Source organism: Panthera pardus, unplaced genomic scaffold (assembly GCF_024362965.1).
Source record: "Panthera pardus isolate Hobbes unplaced genomic scaffold, ASM2436296v1 HiC_scaffold_2, whole genome shotgun sequence".
Taxonomy (NCBI): domain Eukaryota; kingdom Metazoa; phylum Chordata; class Mammalia; order Carnivora; family Felidae; genus Panthera; species Panthera pardus.
Genome location: NW_026526765.1, coordinates 101,956,065 through 101,973,512, shown reverse-complemented (window position 1 = coordinate 101,973,512; position 17,448 = coordinate 101,956,065). Strand labels below are relative to the sequence as shown.

General features: G+C 39.3%; 1 protein-coding gene across 3 annotated transcripts in view; it reads right to left on the bottom strand.

Moving 5' to 3' along the window:
* The window catches only part of MRPS27 (mitochondrial ribosomal protein S27), an 87,124-nt gene that overhangs the window by 7,473 nt on the left and 62,203 nt on the right, over positions 1-17,448 (bottom strand). For all 3 annotated transcript variants that reach the window (XM_019463051.2, XM_019463052.2, XM_019463053.2), the window contains 4 exons: positions 12,290-12,404; positions 8,485-8,563; positions 5,186-5,301; positions 1,408-1,510 (listed from right to left, as the gene is read on the bottom strand). In XM_019463051.2, the coding sequence (XP_019318596.1) occupies positions 1,408-1,510; positions 5,186-5,301; positions 8,485-8,563; positions 12,290-12,404 (413 nt within the window). The remainder of the gene's footprint in view (positions 1-1,407; positions 1,511-5,185; positions 5,302-8,484; positions 8,564-12,289; positions 12,405-17,448) is intronic.

Here is a 17,448-nt window from a genome sequence, read left to right as displayed (position 1 = left end):
TTTATTTTTGAGAGACAGAGACAGAGACAGAGCACGAGCAGGGGAAAGGCAGAGAGAGAGGGAGACACAGAATCTGAAGCAGGCTCCAGGCTCTAAGCTGCCAGCACAGAGCCTACGTGGGGCTCAAACCCATGAACCATGAGATCATGACCTGAACCTAAGTTGGATGCTTAACCAAATGAGCCACCCAGGGGCCCCTAAAATTTTTCTAATGTTTATTTATTTTTGAGAAAGAGACAGTGTGAGTGGGGGAGGAGCAGAAAGAGAGGGAGACACAGAATCCAGAGCAGGCTCCAGGCTCCAAGCTGTCAGCACAGAGCCTGATGCAGGGCTTGAACTTGCAAACTGCAAGATCATAACCTGAGCTGAGGTCAGACACTTAACCGAGTGCACCACCCAGGTGCTCCGAGAAAACAATTTTTAAAAAAGAGTGGTCAATTTCTTTTGCTAGTCTGATAGCCAATTGATAAACTCTAAATTCCTCTCCCTACATCAGTCTATATTAGAATCAGCACCCGAGAATGCCACACTACATTTTGTTGGTGAAGATCAATTTCAAAACTGCTAAAACTTTGATGATTTTCATAAAACAAAGGTAAGTCAAAGCAGTGCATGGTCAAGAGAAGGTACCTTCTGAAATGCCTGTCTACTTAAGACAATGGAAGAACAATGAAATAATATGCATTTAAGAAACTCTGTAAATCAGGACACATTTTATGCACACTTAGGTTGGAGGTTAACTGCCCTGATTTCATACAACTCAGGTTCTGAGGCTTCGATCTCCTGACCTGTCTTTCAATTCAGTCAGGGCATGAAAGTAAAGCAACCAATCCCCTGCTTGGCACAGTCACACTGTGCCAAATGAACCGCTCTGCTTTCTCTAAGTGTTACTAGACATGCTGTCTGAGCTTCCCTTCCCTCACCTGAAAACGATACCAAGGATACGAGTTCAACCCTAAGTCTTGATTTCTTACCTCCTGGACTTCAGGTCTAAAAGAGACAGAAAGATCTTTGTTAATACTGGGAAACATTTTACTGGCTGGTTGGTTTTCCCAAAAGAAGGCCAGAACTTTCCATTCTTTATCCCTTCCTCACATTGATTACCACAAAATATGATCCAAAGCCACCAAAACTAGTTTTCACCTTACCAGTGGTAACAGGTTTTAGAAGCCTCTTTACTGTCTCTTAAGGCATAAGTCCATAAGTGTAAAGCTACCAAGGTCTATTTTTATGTATAAAAATGAAAGCTGTAGCATATGAATACAATCATACATGATATCGTATGAATAAAGCTGTATGAATAAAATCATTAGCACACTGAAATCAAAATAAAAATTTATTACAAAGTAGAAGACTGCATCAGTTCTATTCACGAAGAACAATATTTGTAAAGATCACTTAGCTTACCAAGAAGTGCATAGCCATACAACTGGGAACTCAACCCCACTGAGTTCTTTTGCTTTAGGCCTGGGAGTAATAGCGATGCACCAAAATTCCTCTCCTCTTCCCACTGCAACAGAATAAACCAGATCATGGTCCAGCCAAGCAACAAATTTGACTTTTAATGATTTTTAATGGGGGGGTGGGGGGGGGGAACATGTTATAGCATTAAGTAAAAAAAACAAAAAACAAAACAAATAACAAAATAACAAAGCTATAGGTTCACTATGATCCTAATTTTATAAAGAGAAGATATTTATGTTTAATGAATAACATAGAAAAGAAATACCCTCTGTTTACAGATTTCTGGGTAATGAAATTATGAGCAGTTTTGGTTTTTTGCTTTATACTTTCATTATCTTCCACATTTCTGGCAATGAATAAGAGTTCCTTTTGCAATCAGAAAAGCAAAACAAAACAAAAATAAAGAGTACACTCTGGACCAACAATGCCTTGAGACAATCAGTAAAGATTACACATGCTGTCAGCCTAATATTCACCCACATTGCTATAGCATGCTGGGGCCAGCTTTTGAATTTTAAACAATTCAGCAATGGTAAGACTCCTTCTACTTCACAGTGTAAAAATAAATACAACTATTAGGTTGCTTTTAGATAGATTTGTGCCTCTTAAAAATAAATTGGACAATCAGAAACACTTAATGATCATTTCTTTCAATTCAGGGTGCAAAATTACACTTCATTAAAATTGGAGCTTTTTGAGACATGGTGGGGGGAGAAGGGGCAAAAATACAAGCATTGGTGAGCCTGCTGCAGGGCAGCAAGAATAGTGAAGAGGGCTCGCATAGACTCTGGGCTCAGAGGACAGCCTTGGCAACAATCCAGACAATGAGAGCTGTGATCTTCCTGGTGCCATATGGGTGCACGTCAGCCAGGGCCCTTGTCCTGGCTTGAAAACAAACAACACAAAGCTCAGGGTGCCCTGCGCTGGTCTTTGCAGTCAGAGGTCAGGAAGGAAGCAGAGAACGAATGAGGCGTACAGGCTACAATTGTAGCCAGGTATAAGCGAGACACCCTGGGTGTTAATGGGCACCCAAGCCTCTTTCCTGGGAATGGCCTTTGTGTACTACAAGCGTAATTTCTTAAGGTTTTTCTCAACCTTTGAAAAAAGCAAAAATCTTGGGAGGAAAAACAAAGCCTCCTCAGGCACTTGTGCAGCACAGATAAGTAAAAGCTGGTAATTTGAAGACCAGGGCATTTCACTTTCAAAAGCAAATCGCCCTAAGGTTTGATTTCCCCCCACAAAAGCTGCATGAAAAGGAACCCAGTGAATAATAAATAAGGAGACTTAAATTTTTTTTTTTTCTTTTCTTTAGGGAAAATCATGATCTGTAGTATCTAAATGTGATAGTGGTGAAAAGCCAAAAGAACGGTATCCTTGCTGCTCCGGGAATTGAGCAGGGGTGGCGATGGCAGCTGGAACAGGGACACTTCTGAAGGCACTTTTAGATGGATGAAAACCAACAAATGAAAGCCTTACAGATTTTTTTGGGATGATTCCCTGAAAATAATACAACCACCACTGCTCATATGAGAAGCTATTTATGTGTTAATGTATAAGTTCAGGTCTCTTCCAAACCTGTAGCTTCTGCTGTATGTACTATCAAGGACGAAGTCAGGTGCTATCGTACCAGGGTCCTCAAGGTTTTCCTACTTGGTGCTTCCCATTAATACAAAGCAAATCTCATTCTCCCTCTCTCCTCTCCACTCCCCTCCACTGCTAGGTATCTCAAAGCACCACCTACGCTAGCTGTCTCCTTTCTGCCCCTTGAACTTACTCCACAATCCACTCTAATTTCCTTTCCTGCTCCATTATTCTATGGAAACACAGGTTAAAATTGAGTGTCTTTAGGCCACTAAATTCAATGAATGTTTTAAAAGTCCTCATCTGACCTACCCTCTCAAAAGCATTCTAAACTGTAAACCACTCTCTTCCTGTGGTTTTTGTGATCCAATACAATCCTGATTGCCCATTTTCCTCTGTGCTTCACCTGCAAAAAGTTGTACCTATGTATATAAATTATGTCCCCGTCCAAATGTTTCCACGAAGATCTCAATTTCCCTCATGAAATCTCTTAGTTGTCTCAAAGGCATCTCAAACTGCAATATGTTCATAGCCAAATAAATCCAGTCTTTTTCCAGGGTTCCCCTTGCAAACACATGACAACCTTTCCATCCAGATACACAAGTCAAAAACTGAGGAGATGATTTCACCAGTATGTTCCTGCCTCCACATATAGTTCTCCACCATATGTTATCTGCCTCCCAAATATGTTCATTGGCTACTCTTAAGTCCATACATTCTGGTCCCCACCTGACCATTATTGCCTACTGAGACAACCATAGTTGATCTAATCTCCTAACCACATTATAGCCGATGTATCTGTTCAAAATTCAAATTGGATCATGTTACCCCTTCTTCTTAAAACTTTTCAAATGCCTCTATTTTTAGGATGTACATAATACAGCTTAGCATGAATTACATTCTCCAACCTTACCTCATCCCATGCCCTTCTTACCATGCTCTCTGTTGCATTTGCATTGACTGTCTTCCTATCTTTTTCCAGCCCCTTTCTGCTTGCCATGTTTTTTGTGCCACAGGGCTTTTGCATGTGTTATTTCCTCTTTTTGGACTGTTCTTCCTCTCTTCAACCAGTTAATTCCTATTCATCTTTCAAGTATTAACTCCAGAAAGATTTCCTGAAGGAAGCCATTCCTAACCTAAGTTTAGGATACAAACAAAAACTCCCCAATTTTGACATTTTTCATACAAGAGGTCTTTGTAGACCCACTGCAGCTATAATTTTAAATGCATGTATTTGGTTTGTTTTGCCTTGAATGCCTGTATTCTTTGACTGGAAGCAGGAAATGTTTGTTTACCACTGTACAACCAGTGCTTGGCAATATATGGAAGGCAGCAGTTGCTCAATATAAATTTAACGAACTAATGAATGTGAGCTGGATTCGATGGCCTTTTCAGTTCCTACCCAAACTAGGATTTTCTGATGTTACATTGGAAGTTGAGGGTAGACTGTAGGGCCAGACCGCCTGGCTTCTCCAGGTGGCTTCAGCACCTACTAGCCGGGTGGCTATTATGTAACATCACTGCGCTCCAGTCTGCTCATCTGCATAGAGTTGTGAGGATTATATGCATTAATAAATTTAAAACACCAAGAACAGAGTTTGGTGTAAAGTGGGTACTATTTAAATATTGGTTACTGTTGTTACTGTTGTTATTCTTAGGATAACAAGAAACAATGATTAAATAGCCTTATCTAAGAAAGGAAAATGAAACTTGGTCTTCTGGACTGACCAAGAGCAACCTTAGGAAAACACTGATGTGAAGTGAACACACCCAAGCTTGTGGTCAGTTAGCTGCCTCACTGCTTCTCTGATATGCAAGTCCCACTGTCAGTGAGAATCAGTTATCCAGTTCTGGATGTCTGAGGTGCATTCAGCTTAGCTCAAGTTTCAAAATGCGCCTAAGGACTTTGGCTTGAGATTCTTTCAAGTGAAGGGACATCCAGTTCCACGCTGTCAAAAGCCAGTCACTAAAATGTACAGAAGGAACACTCATTCCTGGTTGTCTGGGGTCTCAGAGCTGTATATCAGATGGCTTCTTTCATATTCTGGTGGCAAGGGTTTTCTCCAGGAACCTCATCCCTACTAAAGAGTTACTGCATGCTTCTAAGGCTCTCAGTACTACTTTACGGTCGATCACTTACACTGAAGTCTGTCTTCTTGGCCAGGCAATGGTATAAAACATAGAGGGACAGAAGCTGAGTAGAAGGCACTTCAAAGGCTTCTTGCAGCATGATCTCGAAAACCACGGATAAAGCATCTGGCAAGAAGACCAAGTAAAGAGAGGAAATTAGTTTCAGGTAACATCTCCAAATCTGTATTTAACTATAAACAGTCTTAAAAAGTAGGGCATGAGAGGGGTGCCTGGGTGGCTCAGTCAGTTAAGTGTCTGGACTCTAGATTTTGGCTCAGGTCATGATCTCACGGTTCACGGGTTTGAGCCCCACATCAGGCTCAGCACTGACAGTGCCGAGCCTGCTTGGGATTCTCTCTCTGCCTCTTTTCTCTCTCTCTCTCTCAAATAAAACGTTTTTGTTTTTTTTTTTTAAGTAGGGCATGATAGAAAAACAACAGAATTAAGAAGCAAAAAATGTGAGCTCTGATTCTAGTTCTTCCACAAACCAGATCTTTCCAAAGTCTTTAGCTTCTCTTGTGCTTATTATTATGTACTAAGTCAGGTGCTTTTGCACCAATCTTTTCAAGGACATTGAATAATCTTAATTTCTCTTAAATCTTTCCAGTATCATCTTCATAATGATTACCATTTGTCCCATCTACTTCAAAAGACTGTTGGACAGTCCATCAAGATAATACATATAAAAAATGCTCATAAATTGTGAAGCAAATTTAAGGCATCATGTCCATCAGCTGGAGGAGCTAAGGCATACAGAAAGGAGGCAAATATATTTTCCAGGTCACCCTGACAAGCAGAGCAGAAGCTGGGTTGACTGCCCCATTCTGTGTTCCAGAACCTTCTCCCTGTTGGGGCAAAAGAAGACAAATGCTACAGAGGATCCTAAATCCCACATATTGTTTTAGAGACAGAAAACTGATGGCTATAAAAAGGATAATCAGGCTCAGTTTAAAAAGACTTGAAACACTGGAAAGAAAAATGCTCATTCATAAACTATAAGGCTCTGACTATACCACACAATATATTTGTTTCCACATGAATGCTGATCATAGAAGTTCAGACCTTGAGCAATTTTTATTTTCCTTTAAGATTCTACAACATAGATGGAAGCCAAGAAAATCAAGTTCAGACAATTTCTTTTCCTTAATATTTGTTGTTAAATTAGAGAATGCTAATATTGGTTTAAAATATGGTGCCAGCACATAACATAGGCACAACACATGTTTTTGACTAAGCAAGTTGCTGTGTTAACCAATTTTTACATATAATCATAAGAGTTAGCACTGACTTGCAGCTGTTCCTATCCAGCTGGTTTTGTACATGTTGTTATGGTTCCTAATGAGGCCATAGGCAAGAACTTCTATATTCTTTTTGCAAACGGGGAAATGGAGATAGACCAAGAAGTCATCTACTAAGTCAGTAGCAAATAAGGACCTGGAACGGATTTAAAACAAACAAACACAAACTCCAAACAAACCAATATTTTAAAAGAACACAATTTTAAGCTAAAACTCCAGTTTAAAAAAAAAAAATCTGTTTTTTCAATTGTTCATTACTGAATCCAAAATTACACAAGAAAAATAAATCAAACTTACTTTATCTTTTATTTATATTCTGCAGATCATTCAGCTTGGGAAGTGAAATTAGACTGGCTTATATAATTAGCTAACTTTTCCTCCAAAATCATTTATGTACTTTGATATTGCCTATCCTATTAACAATAAAAACTATAATACTTTCTTTTTTTACTATTATTTGAGAGACAGAGAATGAGCAGGGGAGAGGGGCAGAGGGAGAAAGACAGAAAATCTTAAGCAGGCTCCATGATCACTGTGGAGCCCAATGCAGGGCTCCATCCCATGACCCTGCCTGCGATCATGGCCTGAGTTGAAATCCACAGTTGGATACTCAACCAACTAAGCCACCCAGGTGCCCCAAAAGTATAATAGCTTCTAAATCTTTGCCATAAATGACAATAATCTTCATTAAAACCTTATTTTTAGAAATCTTCAATATTATTTACTCCACATTTAGGGCAAAAAAAGTCCTTTAACCCCTCTAACATACCTTTTAAAGAAAGAGTGCAGGCAGAAAACTGCTTCTAATAATTTTCCAATGATATACTATTAAATGTAATGTTCATGGAGCATAGATTAAGAAACAGGGAAAAGCTAATTACCTTCCATTTGAATTCAGGAAATGTAGGTTTAACACTGAGTAAGAAATAGACAAGAGGGGATAATTGATATTTCAAAAAATAACATATAGCAAATAATCTTTGGCAGTCAACAACTGCAAGCCTTTTGAGGGAGAAGATAAAGCAGAGATCCAAAGAGAAAGGAGAGAGGTGTCCACACTCAGGGCAGAAAGGTCCAGTCCCCAGCCTGAGCAGCAGGAAAGGCCATCGGTGCTGGTGTGCAGGAATGAGGGGATGGAACCCAATGGCAGGAATCACAGGATAAAACTGCCCGCCAGGGCATAACCACGTTCCTGAGGTAGTAACTCCCCAAACACAGGCCTGGCTCCCTTGTGGCCTCTCAGTACCAACCCTGAGGATTAAATGGTAGAAGGGGAAAGCCAGTGTGTGTCTTTACACAGTGGCAAGATTCCTCTTTCCTCCTTCACTGTCAGCACAGCCACAAACACAAGCATGCCGTAATAGGATTCCCTGCCCCATGGAGACTGGCCGGGGTCCATCTGACTCCTCTGTAGTCTGTTGTAATCCCCATCTTTCCTCGGACTCCCTTATTGCAGTGGAAGTTGAGTCACTTTGAATTAATTGCACAGGATTAGAGAATTTTGAGGGTAAAGAGATCTCAGAGATTATTCATCCACTTATTCTACAGATGAGGAAACAAAAGCTTGGGGAGGTAAAATGACTCTCCTTGATAGCAAGTATACTGCTCTTTCCAGGAAGACAACTGATTTTATAGTCTTACATTCCACAAAGAATAACAACTGTGATTTAAATTAAAATTAGCAAATGGTACTAAAAAGAGTCAAGCTAAGAACTGCATTACTATAATCTTAACCAGCCATGGGAGCTCAGGCAAGGTTTATTGCTTAACTAAATTCATTGTCCTTTGCACAAAGAGACATGAACAAATAAACCTGACAAACTCAGAGGAAAAAACCTGGATATGATTGTCCTATCTGGCTAAGTAGTATGGTAAATCAACTATGCATCTATTTCTGACTGAGTGATGTAAAGAGATGTCATTCTGAAATTTAGAAAAGGAAATTGCCTGTATTTGCTTACCTTTAAGAGCTGAAGCTCCATTACAAATGGACCTGGGTTTGGTTTCTTACCTTTGTAATTTTCTTTTGTTATGAAAGAATCCATCAGTAAATTGAATGTAAAGTTATCTGGAAAAATTCCATATTGGACCTGTAACGGCAATGAAAATAAAAGGAAAATAAGAGAAATATATTCACTTTCATTGTTTATAATATATGCCTATGCATTATTCATGACAAAACTTGCCACCATTAGCTTTCAGACATTTGACTATCATTTTACAGCATCTGTGACAGTGAAATAAAACCTGTGACTCATGAGGTTTAGTAATTGGAACTTGGTCAGGGTAAGAAAGTTGTGAGTGGGTGTCTGATATAAGACGGTATGTGAAAATTAAAGCTCAATTCTAACACCTCATCAAAGCTAACAACAACAACAACAAAACAAACCAAAACAACAACCCTCCCCCGCCCCGATATGCCACTGGTTCTGTGATTCTTTTTATAAGGTATGATTATCAATGCAAAACTGGACTCTCACGAGGAAGTACACATTATCACATTATGCAGCATTAAAACAATGCAGCATGGTTTTCTGGGTGTTATTTTTTTCTCTAACTTTATTGAGCTATAACTGACATGCAACATGTAAGTTTAAGGTGTACAACATGATGATATAATACATACATATATATACACACTGAAAATGATTATGATTACCACAATAAGGTTAGTTAACACATCCATCATCTCACATAAGTACCACTATGTGTGTGCATGTGCCTGTGTGTATGTGTGGTAATGATAACATTTATGATCTTAGCAATTGGAGATACCATTGACTATTGTTAACTATAGTCACCATGCTGTTCATTAGATCCTCAGAACTTACTTACCTTTTAACTTAAACTTTGTACCCTTTGACTAACATCTCTTCATTTCCCCCCGACCACCAGCCCCTGCAATCTACCATTCTATATTTCTATGAGTTTGGCTTTTTTGATTCCACATATAACTGAGATCATAGGGTATTTGTCTTTCCTTGACTGATTTATGTCACTTAGCATAGTGACCTTAAAGCTCGTTCATGTGGTCACAGATGGCAAGATCTCCTTCATTCTGATGGCTGAATAATATTCCATTGCATAGATATACACCACATTTTCTTTATCCATTCATCTGTCATTGGACAAGGGCTGTTTCTATTGGTTGGCTATTGTGAATAATGCTGCAATGAATATGGGGGAGTAGGTATCTCTCTGAGATCCTATTTTCATTTCCTTTGGGTATATACCCAGAAGTGGGATTGCTGGATCATATGGTAGTTCTTTTTTAAATTTCTTGAGGAATCTCCACACCATCTCCCATAGTGGCTGCACCCAGTGCACATTCCCACCAACAGTAAATAAGGGTTCTCTTTTTGCCACACCCACACCAGCACTTGGTATATCTTGTCTCTTAGACTGTTTTTTAAAGACCTTAGAAATATGCTAACAAAATATTACTAACTGAACTTCTGTTCATGAGCAGTAAAATACTCGAGAATCCAGATTTCCCAAAATGTGGATCCTTTAGCATCTGCCTAAGAATTTTCTAGGAGTGCTTTAAACAATGCAGATTTCTAAGCCTCAGACTTACAGAATTAGAATCTCTGGGAACAGGGCAAAGAAACCAGAAGTTTTAGTGAGCTTTCTATGTGATTTTCATGCACAATCAAGTGTGATTACTAATGATCTAGATTGTAGTTATATATTTATTTGTTTTAAATTCTTGCTTGAGGAGGATTAACTACCATCTTCCACCCTGCCCCATTCTTCCTCCACCAACTACCAGAAGTACCTGAGGAAAATTTTCAAATTATACACACCCCCTAGGGGAGTCTAATAGTCCTAACCCCCCAGTTGTGAATCACTGCTGAATTGAGTCACTGTTACAGTAGGCTGTATGGGATGCCTCAGATATGTTGAAATGAAAAAATGGTTTAGAAGCCATTGTTTTAAAGGCTGGAGCTCGTGGGAAGTTTCTCTATTTCTCAAAGCAGTCATCCAATTCAGCACTAGTCCTCAGGGGGGCATGGCAAAACCAAAATATTTTAGAATGATAAATCATTAAAGCTAGAAGGAGCCTTAGATATCAATCGGTTGGTGATTCTCAACCCTGGCTTCAAATGAGAATCAACTTGGGAGCTTTAAATGGATACCAATGAGGGATGAATAGGCAGTGCACAAAGGATTTTAAGGGCAGTGAAACTATATGATACTACGTGACACTATAAATATATACATATCATTATACATTTGTCCCAACCCACAGAATGTACAATACCAAGAGTGAGCCCTAATGTAAACTGTGGACTCTGGGTGATTATGATGTGCCAATATAGCTTCATCAATTGTAAAAGATGGATCACTCTGATAGGGGATGTTGATAATGGGGGAAGCTGTGCATGTGTGGGCAGGGAGCATACAGGAAATCTCTGTATCTTCTGCTCAATTTTGCTGTGAACCTAAAGCTGCTCTAAAAAATAAAGTCTATTAAAAAAATTTTTAAGACATTAAGAAAAAAAAAAGTTAAAGTCTGTGCTCCAGAAAGATTAGATTAGAATCTTGAGGGTGGTGAAAAGCATTTCTAATTTTTAAAAGTGTCTTGTGTGATTCTAATGGACAGCCAGGGTTGAAGATCACTGATTTAGTACAATTCACTTGACTCCGAGTTGAAAACACTAAGACCTAGACAGATAAAATTATGTGCCTGAACTTATGGGCACTTGGTGGAACTTATGAGGTTACAGCCTGGCTCTTCTGACTCCTTGTCCAGTATTCTTTCCACGAAAAGACCAGAGCAACAGAAAATGAGATAAACTTTTCTGCATTTCTGTACTCTTCTTGTTTTGTTTTCACAGACACCTTCTGTGAGTATAATCTGTGTCATTAAACTCTGAACTGATAAGAATAGGATTTGATTCATTCCTTCCTCTGGGCCTAACAGATTTATCAGTTAACCTGTTTATCTGCATTATTAAATGATAAGCTTCCTGAGGGCAAGGATAGGATACTGCTCATTTCTATAGACAATGCCATACCCAGTGCAATGTCTCACATACAAACTGTCTGCAATGTACATTACGTTGAATTGGGTCCAAGTCATGGGACCAAAAGCTACCAAAACCAAAAATTTTATACCCTTTTGAGTTCTAACATACAAGTCCAGTGACACTAAAGAGGTAATATATTTTCACAGAAATACTGTTAAAATCTTTTTATGGTCAAACTAGAGTTATACCTTGAGACTCACAAAAATAACATTCAAATATTTTGCTTATTTTATACTTCAATTCATACTATAAAGGTAATAAGACTCAACCCTTGGTGGAATGTAATGTTCAGAAAAACCCCAATCATAGGGGACTCTGGGGCTCAAGGAGAGGAGTCAGGGAATTTAGAAGAAAGACATGCTTTGAGTAGCCTAGGAATACTTGTCTTTTAAAAATTGTGTAAGATAAGCTGAATATTCTGGAGATCATATTCCAGCAAAGTGGTCATGTCTTTTTCCCTAAACATCACCAAAGAGAACTGGGCAAGAAATCCACGTCTTAGGGATCAAGAATGAAATGACCATCAGTGCCAAGTTCTTTTGACTCAACTTCCTTTTGCTTTTACCTGTCCATTTCCAAGTCACTAGGTGTGGAGAAGCACAGGCTATGGGAATTTTTATATTTAATTGTTGATTAATTTCTATTCAGTTCCATTCTAAAAAGGATATCTGAGAGCAAATAAATATCAAAAGCTATTTCTTGTCCTATTCTTTGCTGTACTATATAGTAGGTGTATCATCTAAACTGAGGAAAAGAAGGTACAAATACCAGGAAACCACTCACCTTATTTACAAGAGTATATAAGGCTTTGTCTTGTGCACCGTATTTTAAACACTGCCTAATCCAGGTATGGATAGTCCAGTCTCTCAGGTACCAACAATTGGGGCTGTGTCGAAATCTAAATAAAGCATAAGAAGAGAGAAAACTGGTTGTTAACTCTGAAACATCAATGCCAAAATACATCCCTCATAAGTAGGTCCTTCCTTAGATATTTACAGATGTGCAGTCAGTGTGACCAAAAGTCATAAAAGTCAACGGTCAATAAAAACTTGAAGACAAAACTTGTTAACTAGAAAGTATGAAATGGGAAAGGGGAGGTAAAGTAATAATAAGTAACAAATAAAAGTATTATAAAAATTGTATTCCTTATTTAATGCCTCTTGATTCAACACCTTGTTTTAAAATAGGAAATTTAGGGGCACCTGGGTGGCTAGTTTCAGCTCAGGTCATGATATCACAGTTCATGGGACTGAACCCCACAATGGGCTCTGTTCTGACAGCATGGAGCTTGCTTGGGATTCTCTCTCTCTCTGCCCCTCCCCTGCTCAGGTATGTGTGTGTGCGCGTGCTCTCTCTCACAAAAAATTAACTTAAAAAAATTTAAAATAGGAGATTTGTAAAAAATGATCTGGTGAAAATGTTCTACTAACCATGGCATTATAGAAATATCATTTCATTAGAAGAGAGATATGACGCTAAAGCTGACACTTTTGAAGTTTAAAATAAAACAGGTGATGCAAAAATGAAGAAAGGAATGGCATAGCTACTCTGGAGGGGAATCAGCTTTGGGTTATACTGATATTTCTTATGGCATGTAGGAGATATTGGGATACTCTTCACTGAACCAAAAGAGAACAAAAAAGCACAAAGGAAAACAAAATTTAACATCCAGGTCGTCCAGGATCCATACTCCCAACCCACTGCCTCCTTCAAAGCTCCATTCTACCTCTTCAGTTTTTGCATTTCCTCTCCTCTTGCTTCCTGTAGCTCCCGACATGGTTTTAAAAAGCCTAAGCAGGCAGGTGTATGTGTCAATACTATCATACAAAAGAAGGAACTTCAAAAGGGATGCTGAGTGCTGCTCAGTGCCTCAAGTTTGCACACATTGGTGACACCTGGGGTTGGAGCCACTTCTTGTCCTGGGGGCATCCCTGCCACAGACTGAGGGAGAGAGGAAACAGAGCCATGAGCAGGGGTTTAAAGAGCTCCGTGGTTCCTTTTTTTGTTTATCTGCTTTGATTGGGACGCATCCTCACACTTTGTAACATGTCAGAGGAAGCAAGCTCCCGTCTTTTCTTTAATTGTCCAGGAAGCACATCAATCTTTAGGCTGTACAAAAATCAAACTGTTTTCTTAAATAAAAAAGGTAAGACAAAAACTTGGAGCGAAAGGATTTTATGTCATATATGAGTCAAGAATACAGCTAATACTAGTGTTTTTTAGAAGCTGGTTATTCAATCTGCCACCTGCTATTTCCTGCCATCTGCTATGGGGATAGTTTCCTGCTGAACAGGTTCTCTGCCAAAGTAAAAGCTGAGAAAAAGAGAGGAAGTGTGAAGTAGTATTTAATTTAGGATATTTATTAGTGCTCTGGTGAGAAATTTGGCAAAAATAAGATCTGAAGATGTTTTATGGATATGGAGTCACCCAGACCTCTCCAGACTTTTGAATATCTTACATTTTGTTGGAAATTATTTCTCACTCTTTCTCTTTAAAAGAGAAAAAAAACAGAAAGAATAGACGGGGCACCTGGCTGGGTTCGTTGGGTACAGCATGCAACTCTTGATCTTGGGGTCATGAGTTCGAGCCCTAAGTTGAGGGTAGTTTACTTAAAAAAATAAAAATAAATAAATATACAGCTCTTAAAACATAAAAGCAGAAAGAGAGAAATATGCCAATTTATGTTCAGGATGAGAATGACCCAGCCAGAGGAAGACACTGTAATAGGTGCCCAAGATACTAGATCTAATGAGATGCTCTGCAGAGACATGAAACAAAATATATCTTTTAGTATTTCATGCTTTCCCTCACATTTTAAAGTCAATAGTTGAGCTACTTGAGTTCTTCCCCTCGTTACTCTGAAAAATCTGAGATTTAAAGCATAATGGCCAGTTAAAAGTTTATTTTATTTTTCAAAGAATCGATTCAAGAGAAATACCAGGTGTACTGCCTAAATGATGGTGATGCTGCCTTGCTGGCCTGTGAGCTCCCTGGGCAAGGAGGGCCATGCCAACTTGCCCCACACTGGTTCCTCAGTGTCGGACACAACTGGTGGCCCAGAGGACATTTCCAGCAAGTAAAAAATGAGTTCAATCAACAAACGTATAAAATGCTATTATGTGCTAATTACTTTGCTAACATGTATGGCACATATGAAGAACTGTCAATTCCCTGTAATCGGCAGCATTTAAAATCTCATCACAAAAACAAAGTACACAAACATAGTTTAACAACAGTACAAGGTGGAACATAGTGCTAAGGAGACAAAGGGCATCATTAGTTGCTTAGAAGTGTTTGGGGTGGTAGTGACTGTTAGGTTCAGTACACTGACAAAGGGCATCATTAGTTGCTTAGAAGTGTTTGGGGTGGTAGTGACTGTTAGGTTCAGTACACTTTTCCTTTAAAAACAAACAAACAAACAAACAAACAAACAAACATAATTTAAAAAGCCAATTGCCTTCTTTACCCAAGATTATTTTAAACTTAAACTTCATTTTAAGATCTAATCTTCTGCCCTAGGATGGCTCCGATAACTACAAAAGTTGTGACTTTTCTTTCTGATAGACTTTAAGAGCACCACGACCAATTCCAACCAAATACCCTTTTCTTTTATTCACAATCAACAGACTGTTTTTAGGTTCTGAAGAAAACAAAGATAAATAGGATCTAGCTTTAGACCTTCAAAGCTCAAATTAAAATTTGTATAAACTTCTTAAAATTTGTATAAACTGCTTAAACTTCTGAGACTAACCTTCATACATGGAAGAACAGAAAAGTTTTATCTTCTCAAAGGTCTCGTCTTCTCATACCTATTTCTTAGAAGCCTAGAGGGAAAAGTTACTCAAGACTTCATACATCCAATATAATCATCTCAGCATAGGAGCAGCCTTTGAGAGATTTGTCAACAGACTCACAGTGGTCTTTAATAAGTCCATTCTCTCCCTCATCCTGGAACAGGGCTATTTGCTATGATCTCTTCTCTCTGAGGCCTAGTAATCCAGACACACACCAAGTCTATCAGATGTTCAACCAAGTGAACATATTCAATCAATTTAGAAATAAGAGGGAAACACACATTTAACATGAAATATGCTGTCCAAACTGCAATTCCTGCACTTTCCAGCCAGGCAGCATATAAGCTCCTTTCTAAGCCCTCACTGGTGTATGTTATCTAGCTGTCTAAAACACAAACAACACAAAACATTGAGAGAGTAGGGTCCATCCAACTTTGGATGGTGAGTCTGAGAAGAATGCCTCTATCAATGACATTTCAAGCAGTTCAGACAGATAAACTTGGGCCCTTTTCAGAACTGCTGGTGGTTAATATGATAGGCAGGTTAAGTCTCTGAAATGGGTACTTGCCGCGAATGATTCTGTGGACTGCTGGACGAGCATTCTCCCTTTCAGCTAGGAGAAAGGCAAAGAGACGAGAACACAACTAACACATTGATTTTCCAATCTGCCTGCAAACAGACTGGCTTTTGTTCTCGCCTGCTCTGACCACCGGCCTGGCAGATTACAGGCGGCCACTGTAGGAGTCCCCTCTGTGCCCTGTGCCATCAGCTGTTTGCTCACCTCGACAGAAGCTTTATTATTGTCCAGGCCAACAGGCTGCCAAGCTAGGCAAACCGTGTGAGTGTGGAAAACATAAACAAATGCAACCCAAACAACCTCAACAATGCTTGTGCTCATGAAGGCCAGGGACATTCTGAGTTTCCAACTTGTAAAAATATAAGTAAACTTACAACAATTCTAAGTACATGGGTATCTCCCGAGGTAAGGAAGGGCACAAGAAGGAGAAGGAGAGAATGAAGGAGTACACTCTCAAGCTCCACTTCTAGTTCTCAGAGGTGGTGTCCCAAAGCTGAAGATACTTTTGTCCACAGTGCTAAATAGAGTTTCCAGGCGAAGACAGAACTTGCCTAAAAAGCCAAATCATAGCCAGTCAAATAGCAGGAACTGGGAGGCTTCCTTTCCTTACACATCAGGCTATATTCAGGGCTGCTCAGGGCATTCGCCTGTACCATTGCCCATTCAAGATTAATGGCACCAGGAAGGAAGCAGAGCAGAATCACAGGATGGAAAACTGGGGGCAAAAGTCTTTGATACCTTAGAGATTTTTTTAGAGGGGAAGAGAGGTTATATCAAAGAAGTCAAGAGTGAAAAAAGCAAAACACCAGAGACTTAGTGTGATTACAGAAAAGGCACTTTACTATGTGAAAAAGTCACCTGGGATTTCCTCTTTGTAATCAATTTCGTCATTTCATTGAAAAAATAAAAGTGGGAAACAGCCTTTTCTTCCGTGGGATTCATATAAAGGTTATCGTTGAAGGCAAATGTGGCAATGCTCATCAGCTCTTCCGAATAACAAGTGAAAGTGCTCCCGGCTGGGCAAGGCTAATGCACAGATGCCAGAGCCTGGAGCCCAGTGGCTGTACCATTTAGCTGCAGCACTGGCTCTTCCATATGAATGAGCAAGCTTTCCACAACGTTTATCTGATTATGAGAGCCACCATCCTTAAACACACACATGCAGTATTCCCTCCTCCCTAGTGAATTCTGTATCCTGTGGCAACAGACTTTGCAGATGGAAACCTGCGCCTTTGAGCTGGGCAGACATGAAGACGATTGAGGGGCCAGGGTGAAGAGAGGAAAGAAAGAATGCCAAGAAGAAAATACAGCTGGCACCAAGGCGTGTCATGTGGACTGGGAATCTTATCTGTGAAGCAAAGTGTGTAATTATTAAAAGGTTTGAGCACTTTCCTGAACTGGAACCAAAGAGTAAGAGGGTGTCGTGTGACTATTTAAACCAGAATCTGATTCAATCACTGCCACTGACTTTCTCATTCTAAATGGGTAATTACGTTCTTTTGCATCCCTCTGGAAATTCTGCTTTCATCAATTATTAGTTGCTCCCCCAAAACCATAAATAAAATCAAATT